The sequence below is a fragment of the Nelumbo lutea genome, chromosome 2 (genome assembly GCF_056320005.1).
Source record: "Nelumbo lutea isolate HS-2025 chromosome 2, American lotus-T2T, whole genome shotgun sequence".
Taxonomy (NCBI): Eukaryota; Viridiplantae; Streptophyta; class Magnoliopsida; order Proteales; family Nelumbonaceae; genus Nelumbo; species Nelumbo lutea.
The window spans coordinates 73,585,211-73,596,858 of NC_142685.1; the positions used below are offsets into that span (position 1 = coordinate 73,585,211).

The 11,648-nt window shown below is 38.5% G+C and overlaps 1 protein-coding gene across 1 annotated transcript; it reads left to right on the top strand.

Moving 5' to 3' along the window:
- Positions 1-2,773: 2,773 nt before the first annotated feature.
- LOC148871517 (dehydrin family protein) lies at positions 2,774-3,438 on the top strand. The gene is made up of 2 exons (XM_088968471.1): positions 2,774-3,168; positions 3,285-3,438. Exon 1 carries the CDS (start codon positions 2,827-2,829, stop codon positions 3,127-3,129), a length of 303 nt encoding a protein of 100 aa, XP_088824597.1. The 5' UTR covers positions 2,774-2,826; the 3' UTR covers positions 3,130-3,168; positions 3,285-3,438.
- Positions 3,439-11,648: the final 8,210 nt, after the last annotated feature.

The window sequence follows — 11,648 nt, forward strand, 5'->3', positions numbered from 1 at the left end:
ATTGTTTATTAATGAAAATTTTAAAAAATTAATATTTATTGTATTTCAGTAATTATTTATTTATTTTTGTGATAAATATATTTTCAATAATTATGTATAAATATATTTTTGTTTTGTTATTTAACAAAAAATTTTCAATAATTATTGGAGTTTAAACTACTATTATTTAGCTTTTTAAATTTAGTTTATTATTTATTTTGCTATAAATTTTTAATAATTATTTGAGATTAAACTATTGTTCATGGGTTGGTTCATTTTAGTTGTAGGTTATTGGCCAACCAAATCGACCTGGTCAAGTTATGGGGGTTGGTCACTCGGGTTATATCGGTTTGGGTCAGTTTTCAGTTTGGTTGGTCAGTTCAAAAGATTTAAAATTAAAAAATTATTTTTAAATTAAAAGAATACAATGACATTAAAAATTAAATTTATGATATAAACTATTTTAGCCTAAGAAATATTGAAAAATTTCCACTTTCCCATATTAAAAAATATATCTAAAATATAGAATATTAATATATATTTATGGTCAGGTCGTTCAATTTTAATCAGTTTACAAATGGCCAAAGTGAAACAGATCCAACCCATTCGGGTTGGGAAATTGTTGAAACAAAGCCGACTAGAAATACTAAAAATACTAGAAATCAGGTTGGTTAGTTTTATTAATTTGATTCAGAATGACAATGGGGTGGGGCAGGGACGAGGAGCCTCTCCCCGTCCCCGTCCCAGCAAAAATCCCCGTCCACGTGCTCGACCCCATCCCCGCTAATGGGGACAAAGTTATCCCCATCCTTGTCTCCATGGGGATCCCCACTCCTTGTGATTCTTTATAATGTCAGCCATTATGTTTTTTGTTTTTTATTTTATTTAAAAATAAAAATAAAATAATTAAAATTTACAATTAGAAAAGATTCAAAAATATTCAGCCATATTTTTAAAACTATTAACATATATACATATATAAACTATATATGCATATAAATATAATATATATATATATATATATATATATATATATATATATATATATATATATATATATATATATTAATAGGCATCCCATGGGGCAAGGATCGGGGTCCGCGTGGGGCAAAGAGTGCTCTTCCCATCCCCACCAACGGGGATGAAAATTTCCTCATCTTTGTCCTCATGGGGGGAAAATCATTCCCATCCTCGCCCCATTCGGGGCAGATCCCCACGAGGGTTAGAGAAATGGGGAAAATTGTCATTCCTAAGTTTGATAAACAACCCTATCTAAAATTAATTATTGTTATATTTGTATTGTAAAAAAATTATTAAAAGTAGTATAAAAATATAAATGATTATTAATTATTGTATAAAATAATTTATATAGGGATGTCAATTGTTAGGCTAAATGGTAAACCCGGCTTGACCCGACCCTATAGGTTAGGGTCAAGTATATTTGGTTTAGGGTCAGGTTAGAGTTTTGATTCTTTGACCCAAATCAGGTTTGGGTTTTGACTTCTAACTTTATAGGCTTAAAGTTTATAATTTATTTGTATGTTGATTTGATTTTCTTTTTTTTAAATAGAAAAATAACACCTTAAAATCTATAAAACAATTTCCTTATTTAAAATAGTATATTTTAAAATTTTAAAATGTTTTAAAAAATAAATTGAAAACTATATGAGTCAAGTTGGATTGGAAGTGAGTCAAATTAGATTTGAATTGACAAATTCATGTGGAACATGACCATTTGACATATCTACGCATATTTCTATCATTTATCTTTAACTTAAGAATTAACGGATCCCCGCTCGTTTTAATATAATACAACCACCCGAACCATTGCGAGGGGGACTATCATCTTTTAGCTGGGAACAATCCACTGAACTCAAAACACGATTTCGATAGCTGTGGGCCCTTGGAATCAGGTTCTGTAGCCCACCACTATCGAAAACAATGGCTTTTTCTTGGTTGAATAAGACGATGCCTTTTAGATAAATATAAAATTTATATAGAAAGTAAAGAAAAAATATCATGAAAGCAGGTGGTATTTTGTCGGTGGCGGAGGCATCATTTTCCCGCATGCCAACGTCTACCTTTTCATCCTTCTTGCTTTGATTCCAATCAAACGGTTAGGATCTCTTCCTATAGTACTACCAAGATGTAACGTGGCGTAAAAATGACCGTAGATACTACGATAAGGGATCTGTCGATATCCACATGCTACGTGTCTACCTAAATCTCCGTAAATAGCTAGAAATTTAATGCGACGTCCACGTGTCCCGTGGAAAAGATGAACACCGTACTAACTGTCACGTCATAAAGGAGGTGGTTCCTTCCTCATTCCGATTTTCCATTAGCCAATTACATCATGACAGGTGTCTTGATCATGAAACCCCTGTGAGTCTCGGCCTCGGGTTCCCAACTGTCAGCGTCAGAGCGCAGCATCCGGGTAGGGATGTCAGGTCAGTGATCGATCGGGTTAAGTGGTAAAAAGGCGACTTGACCCGGAACTGGAGCGTTAGTAAGTACTAAGCGCGTCTAAGCCGTGGGAAGTAAGAAAGGTGGGCCCCATTTTGAAGTTTGAGAATTGAGATCGGAGGCCACGTTGGGAACTGGAGCCCTCCAACTCCTCCGAGTGAGTGAGGTACACGATGTCGGTAGATATTTAGATGGAAGTCAATGAGCATTTTTGTAATTTCGAGAAATATGGATAATCTAAAAAACGAAAATGAAATTCTTCAAAAAAAAAAAAAGAAAGAAAAATCTATAAGCCTATAAATAGAAACACTGCGGAGAGACCCTCCTCAGATCGAACTTAAAAGCTTCAGAGAGAGAGAGAGAGAGAGTCTTTGTCTGAAAATGGCGGGAATCATCCACAAGATCGAAGAGAAGCTGCACCCCGGCGAGCACAAGGAGGAGCACAAGCACCCCGGCGAGCACAAGGAGGAGCACAAGCACCCCGGCGAGCACAAGCCGGGTCACTGCAAGCCCGACGAGCACAAGCACCACGGAGAGCCGCACAAGGAGAACAAGGAGGGGTTCTTGGACAAGGTCAAGGACAAGATCCACGGAGAAGAGCACAAGAAGGGCGAGAAGAAGAAGAAGAAGGAGAAGAAGAAGGGCGAGCACGGTGGCCACGACAGCAGCAGCGACAGCGATTAAATCGCCTCCTCCATGCATCATCCTCACATCATACTCAAGGTATTAAAGCGGATCGCTCGATCCCTTTCTTTCTACTGGAAAATCTTCAGATCTTTGATGAAATCTAGCGATCGTGAGTATTTGATCTTGACTTTCTTTCGTTTGACGGTTTGCAGATGAGAGGGAGGCGGAGGAGCATAAACTCGTAGACTATGTAATGGTGACGGAGCTGTTAACTTGTTGCTTTCTTTCTTGTAATGGCTACGAAAACTCTGCGTATGAATCAGTATATTATATTAATAAATAAAGAAAAATAGTCAGTTTTCTGTCTGCCTTCTGTCTTTATCATGTTTATATGCCAACGTTTTTGGTAACTAAGTGGGACCCATTCATTGATTTTCTGGGTCTCACTAATCTAGTGGTCGAAATTTCGAAATCGCCAATTTAGCCCACCACACCACCACCATGCCATCTTGATTCCTGACAGTTCCCGAAACATCGTCTGCACCATGGGCCAGTACTGGAAAGTGGAAGCCCATTTATGATTGTCAGTCAGTCTATTGGCTATGGCGCAAGGGTACATGGGCCCCCTACCAAAGAAAAGATGGGTAAACAACCAAGACTCGTACGAATCGAGTCAGCTCTGCTTCTGGGTTAAGGTTCTTAACACCATCAAGACCCTTGAAATAGTGCTGTCACGAAATGATTTCGTCATGATGGGACCCATTTCATGAAAAAGATTCCATTTTAAGGGATTAATGTATCCCTGTGGCAGTCTCATTTAGAGCTGAAGAAAGATTGATCTTTTTGACAAGCTCTGAGAAGAGAAAAAAATGAGGCAGCAGCTTATAACTGGTTAGACTTGAAATTGGAAAAATTATTTTAATAAATTTATGATGCCTGAAAGGCATGATACCGGAAGGGTTTTATACAATCAAAACCTCCATGAATTTTGACGAAAACGAAAATCCATTTACTACTTGGTTGTAAGTTTTTCTGATGAGTTTTAAATATGAATTTAATGACACATGAAGAATTGAATAATGGAGTGTATTTTTTATCTTTAATGCTAAATTCTGATAAATCAAAATACCAATAAAACCCTTTTTACTCTTAAGGGGGTACTATTTTATCTTATCTCATATTCTTTTGCCATAGTAAGAAACAAGGGTATTATGTTTGGAGATATTCTATCACCTTATATATTCATTTAGGGTTGCAATTTCTTTAGGCTATGTTTGGTTTGATATAGAGTAAGATAAATATAGAAAGTTGAGGGAAAGTGTCAAAACTATTTCTCTTATTTTTCATCAAACCAAACACAGCCTTAAATACATTTCTAGTTTGCATTGAATAATAAAATAACAAATGGAAACTTCTAACGAGAAACAACAATCATCAAACCAAGAACAAATGAGTCAGTTAACCAGGCGGTCTATCCATCCGACCCACTAAACCGGGACCTGAAGAGGCCACCAGTCCCCAATTTTTACAGTCCGATCGTCCGGTCCGATCCGGTCCAGGCTGACTCTTAAAACATTGTAACACACTTCAAAGATAATAACGATTGCAAGAAGCCTTATATTGGTTTGGTCCAGAAAAAGAGAATTATTTTGATGCCTCCCTTTTCATGGTAGAGTGATAAAAAAACTTTAAGCAGTGTGAGAAAATAACAAATGAGATATTTGTTGGTTGGAGGGGCAGTTGCTATTGAGCTAGCAGAGTTTGCCTAATTGAAGTGGTAAATGAGTTCAATAAATAGGTAAATTTTTAAAAAATTCTTTGTGGAGAACATGAATTTAAGAAATTTCTAGGTTCTTGGTTGGATTAAAAACTACCGGTCCAAAAGTAGTAAAGTGATAGGCTTGGCACAAGGAGAGCTTAAAAATATAAACAATGTTTGCCTCGCAAAAGCTAAAGGGTCCCATAGACTCGGAGAGAGAGAGAGATAAAGAGGTACACATGGAGTCAGTTAAGGGTGGTTATGAAGCAAGTTTTTCATGAGTTATTCAAGTTTGGCACGCGAAAAGGTTAATTCAATTGGTCTAAACCAAACTTCAAGCCAAGTTCGAGTCCAATGAATTTCTACTTATGATGCTTGCGAGCCTAGTTAATTTTTTTATAATAATAAATAATTTTTTGGCATATAAAAATAAAAACAAAAATAATTTTTTTATGTATAAATTTTATCTTTTAAAGGAATTTTGCTCATAATCGAGCTTAGATTGAGACAAGCCAAGATTGCACATACAAAATTTTAAGCCAAGCCAAAATTGCTAGCTCGAATCGAACTCAAGCTTCATGATTTTTTGGCTAGCCGAGCTTGAGTAGTTAAATATTCGACTCGGATCAGCTCGAATCCAACCCTAGAGTCAATTAAGAGTAGTTATTTTCTATAATTGGTTTTCCAATATAGGGGACAATGGGGCCTCTATTTTGTATTCTCAACTAAGAAGGAAGGTCTCTATCTAGGCGGTTGTGAGATCCATAAATAGAGCAACACACACACACACACACACACACACACACACATACACGCACACTTGACCTATCATTCAAGGATTAAAGTATTCATAATGACTGTCGCATTCGCATCAGACAAATCGAATAATGATGTGGATACGCTTTAGAAACGCATGGATACGAACGAAAGATATGAAAATGCTTAAATACACTAGGAAAATGCATACAAATCTCATAAATATTTTAATAACAATAAATCTAAAGCTGAATTGACTATGACTATTTTTTATATATTTTTATTTTTAACACACAATTATTTTATTTTACATATAATTTTAAAATAAAACATATAAATCATTTAAGGTGGATAAAATAAATTATTTTTATAATTTTCAGTTTTTATTAAAATTTTGAGGAAAATTAACTCTTAAATTATTTAGTTTAGTTTTTAATTTATAACTTATAAATTAATTTTCAATTTTTAATTTATAAATTTTATTATTTTTTTGGGAAAAATATGTATTTAGTATTTTTGTATAAATCTATTTTTTTGAATAATAAATATGCTTTAATTTTTAACATATAATTTATATGTAAAATAAAGGAAAAATTCCTAATTAGTACCCTATACTTTGGGCCTAGTGTCACTTTGGTCCCCGAACTTTAAAACATGAAAATTCAGTACCCGAACTTTCAAAAAGTGTTAATCCAATACCTGTCGTTAACTAGCCGTTAAGTGACATTTGAAAAGACACAAATGCCCTTTGAGTGTCATATAGTTTTCTTTGTCAATCATCCACACGTTGATAAAAATGAATAGTCTCAAATCCTTGCCTCTTCTAATAAAAAAAGTTGGGGTTACGTCTCAATGGGCATTGTGGTGGCGTTAAATTTCTTGAACAGAAGAGGCAAGGATTTGGGACTGTTTATTTTTTGTCAATGTTTGGATGGCTGATAAAGAGAATTAGATGATGCTCGAAGGGTATTTGTGTCTTTTCAAATGGTACTTAACGGCTGGTTAACGGACATGTTAATGGCAGATACTAGATTGACACGCTTTGAAAGTTCGAGTACTAAATTGTCGCATTTTAAAGTTCGGGGGACCAAAGTGGCACTAGATCCAAAGTACAAGGTACTAATCTAGAATTTTCCCTAAAATAAAATATATAAATCATTTAAGATACGCCTCCATATTGGTGAGTATCAAGTTGTATTCAATGATATAGTGCGATACGCACGGATACAGTGGCATATCATTCTGATATACATGACTGACAGAATACACATAAAATTATAGCATATTCCGTCCGATGAACAAGAATAGATGCAAATACAATACGCCTTGTATCGAATGTATACTTTAATCCTTGACAACCATGAATAATGAAAAGATATTTACACTGTAAAAATAAACTCTACTATGAGTATTTGATAGGTCAGGTGAAGAGAATGAATGCAGCATTTATTGCTCAAGTCCTTGCGTCTTCCTTAGAGATTTAGACAATATACAGACTGTAAAACGATCCACCAGTGACTATAGTCTGCCTAGAAGCTTTATGTTCTGTTGTGAAGAAGTAGATGAAAGCTAAACACTTGTTCCAAAACCAATGTTATGACTTCTGACAAGACAACTCATAGGTGTGGAGAGGTATTTCAAAAGGCAAACATCTCAGTTATAAAAGAGATACATGGACTGTTGGGAAAGGATGTAAAGGTAGATGCCGGGTGGATAATTGGGGTTTTGGAATACTACTTTTGAGGTTGAGAGACAAAGAGACAAGGAGATAGAAAGTAGAAAGTTCACCATCGGATTTGTCACTCAGTTGAGTGTAGAAATCAAGTAGAGAAGCCTCTCCTTCTAAAGCATCTTAAAAAGATTTTGGCAAATAAAATGCTACCCAAAAAGTAAGGAAATTTCTCTGCTTGCTTCTTAGACAAATTCACTATGGGCTCATCTGCACTAGAGAGAGAGAGATAAATAAATAATATTCCTGAACCTACCATCAATTATTTGATAACAAAGTAACATGATATGGGACATATTGCTTTTGTTCTTTGGACTCAATAGGAATGACAAAATTTTTAAGTAAGCGACCTTAGGCCCATGGATATAGAAAAGGCCCATAAAATCATTGTGAGTTCCTTCAAGCCTTTCATATTTATATTAATGATAATGGGCTAGATTGGGTGGGCCGAACCTGCTTACAAGTTTTATATATATCATATCATATATAACATGATATATCATCATCATCATCATCATCATCTAACTATTTAAGCCTTGTCTCAATTATATATGGGGTATGCTACATCAATCTTATTTAAAATTGAGTTCTATATAATTTCATATTCTTTATTAAATTATGAGCGCTTAAATAAATTCTTACTACATTAACCTATATCCTTACTAGTCTGCCTGTAACCTTTTTAGCCACTTTTTTCTTATGGATGTTGTTGATGGTCTTCTATACACATTATTGAATCATCTAAATCTACTTTCTCTCGTAATTTTCAAGTTTGATGTGGACCTAGACCTGGGCCTGTACCCAAAATCTAGGTCCAAACCTAAAAATCTGTAGGCCAGATCACTCCAAGAGTTGCCCCTCACCCTTCATCATGGTTGGGGGCTTTTTGGGAGATCTACTCCCTGTTTCTTAGCCCATTTACCTAAAAAAAACGAGAAAAAAATCTCTTAACCATTGTGAAGGAAATCTAATAGCAGATCTTATTTATTTATTTATTTATTTTTGTGTATGTGGTAATGGGTGATAATGCTCCCGTAAACCCCTAGATACATCCCCCAAACTAGGTGAAGGCAGGAATTGATCCTTACATCTCCACTACAACCAGCCAAAGACTTTGCCATAGGGCTGGCTGAAACTTTAGGCTGTTTGGTTTCAGTGCAAATTTATTTGCACTAGTACAAATGTATGAGAGTGCAAATGTAAAAAATGCAAATTCTTGTTTAATTTTGTTTTAGATTTTACTTTATTCTGCTTCATGTCTTAATTTACTTCATTTGTACTGCAATCAAATAAAATAAACTAAAATTTAAAACAAAAATAGGTTAGAATTTAAACTTAAATCATTTGCACTGCCATAATTTTGCATCAGTGCAAATTTATTTGCATTGCAAACAAACACAACCGTAATAATATAGTAGGGAACTAAAAAAACACAGTATTTGCTGTAGGAAATCAAACCCCTTTTGTGTCATAGTTTCCCCTCGTAATAACAAAAAAAAGTTTTGTTTTTCTGAAATTCAGAAATAATCCAAACTGAGACAATGAATGATGAAAATATAAGCACTTTCATTTCCTTTCTAAAGCAGCACTTTACCTTGATCATCACTCTTATCCTCCTCTTTCATCATCAACATCATCTAAGCCTTATCACATTCTTAGACAGCCTTTCTTTTAGCTCAACCCCATACCCATAATCCCCCCTCCCAATCATTTGGTAACAGCGGTGACAGTTTCTGAATCATGAGTGTTCTTGGATTTGATCCCAAGTCTTGGCTACAACCAGTTGAATAAGATGAGGAAACTCCGGGGGGAACCCGGAGAGATAACTCCGAAGCTCAAGTTAGTATTTTTTCAAAGGCAAAGTAAAGACCAGATAGCGCAAAGTTCACATACCTTGTTGTCAGGGGTAGGGGGACTTTTATAACCACTTCGCGCACTCACTCCGAGGCCTCTGCCAGGTCGGGTATGATTATCTTTGTTTCTGCCAGTTCGGATGTCATCCTTTCTGCTGGGACAGAACTGCCATTGCTCCTTGTCGGAGTTGTCTCTGTAACTGGAAATGGCGGTGTCAGGTGGCGGTGGCAAGTGGCCGTTTGAAGTGCGGCCGTCAAGCGTCAGATCCTAAGTCAGTCAGGTGCGTTGCCCCTGGGTACGAACTTCCTTTGTGTCAGGTGTGGTACGGTTTGGCGTCCTGGAGGCGAAGTCTTGAGTTCGGAGGTATGTCCTGTACTGCCATAGTGCAGGCCAGCTCGGTGAGGTGAGTCCCGAGCTGCTACAAGGCAAGCCAATTCGGCGAGGTGTGTCTCGAACTGCTATAAGGCAGGCCAGTTCGGCGAGGTGTGTCCCGAACTGCTATAAGGCAGTCCTGTTTGGGTTACTGTCCCTTGAGTGGCTTGGGGCCTAAGGGAGAGTTTGGGCTCCTAGTAGGGAGTTCAAACTACTGGTAGGGGAGTTTGGTCCACTGCTAGTTCCTCCCCTTAGTGCTTGCGCCTTAGGCGTGCTTTTGTGTCGATCTGTCATCTTTGCCATGTGTCACGTAACTATGAGGTCGGGCCAAATCTTCCTTCATCAATTTCCCCCCACTCCTCGCGCCAAGGGTCTTGCCCTAGCGCAGGGAGTTTGCGAGGAGGTAGGTGGATTTGTCTCGTTCTTCGAATCTTGATAGCGCGAGGTGCTTTGTCAAGGTTCTTCGATTTTTTGGAGTGTCTAAATACTGACAGACGTGGCGGCACGCGCTCATTTCAAATTTCAAAAAAGAGCACCACTGGGAGACGTGACAACGAGTCTTTTGATTTTTGAAAAAAGCGTGCCGCTGCCGTTTGAAAGGTGAGGAGACGTGCACTAGCAGTTGTCAGTTACAGAAAGACGTGCACTGGCAGTTGTCAGTTACAGAAAGACGTGCACTGGCAATTGTTAGTTACAGAAAGACGTGCACCGATGCACTATTAGTTTCAGAAAGACATGCGCCGATGTTTCACCAATTTCAGAAAGACGTGCACCAATCACGTCTCGGTCTCAGGGGATGTGCGGTCAGCGCGAATGCGGGCCATCAGATTGGCTCTGATATGCACTATTGGTTCTCGGTTACTGTGGCTATAAATAGTAGGGGATCCCAGTCGATTTGTCACTTCTGTGATTTACTTCTTGAGCTCGCGTCCAGGCCTTTTAGTTCGCGTCTAGGCTTGTTATTTCGCCTTCAAGGTTTTTTGGCTTGTTCCAGTTTCTGGAGCTTTCAAAGCTTTCTTCCGGTGAGTACTTTCCTGAATCCACCTTTTCTCCTCGATGTCTAGCTTTTATAGCTCAGACGATTCTTCAAGTAGGAATGATGTAGGTTCTACGAACCGAGTCGTATTCCCCGATTGCCTTAGTGATCCTGAGGTGGAACCTGAGGATGACCTCGAACCCGTAGGCCGAGCCACTTCGGCAATTTGGCGTCTACCTCTCGTCGAGGTCGGATGCTAAATAGGTTTGGTCCTTCGACCATGATGCCCGAGGGGCTCCAATCTCTACTTATTTCTTACAATCTGCCTAGGGGTACACCTATTTCATTCCTTCGGGTAGTTTTCCTTGGGAACACGGTCTTGATGAGATTGTGATTTTTTGGGAGCAGCTAGTTGCGAGGCTGCGATTTCCTTTGCACCCCCTTCTCGTCGAGGTCATAAACCACTTCGGTGTTACCATTGGCCAGCTTCATCCAAACTCTATTCGGAACTTGGTGGGGACAGTCTCCCTTTTTTGCGAACAGAACTTCCCTTTAGACTTGGAGATATTCTCCTCCATTTTAATGCTCAAGAAACAAGCGGGTTCTCTTCCCGGGGGTAGGCGGGCATATTACCTGTCTCCTCGCCCGGGTTTCAAGCTTCTGCACGAACTTCCCAACAAGGTCTCGACGTGGAAGCGGGACTACTTCGGGGTGCGAAGTGCACAGGGGTGGCCTTTTCCGACCGGGTGGGGGGAGGCCGCTCCTGACTCTGGTGTCACTCTCGATAAAGTGACGGTGAAGGGCCTCCGGAAATGGGCATGGTAGGGGTTAAAATGTCATCAATACCTAACGGAGGCCAAGCTTATTGCGGCCGACCTAAGTTTGGGTAGGTTCCTTGCTCAGAGGTTTCTTGTTCGCTTTGTTCCTTTGTTTTCCTGATGTCGAACTCTTTTCTGCAGGTGTGATGGACTCAGAAAGGACCCGTGGGGGGTGCCTGTTCCAAGGCATGAAGAGGAGGAAGCAGGTCACCAAGCGAACTCGTACCGAGCTGCCCCAGGATGAGGAGCCTCAAGTTCCAGGCCACATGTCAGAGGATCTGCCCAGGGAGCCCAAGGTGGCTCCTCCTTCGA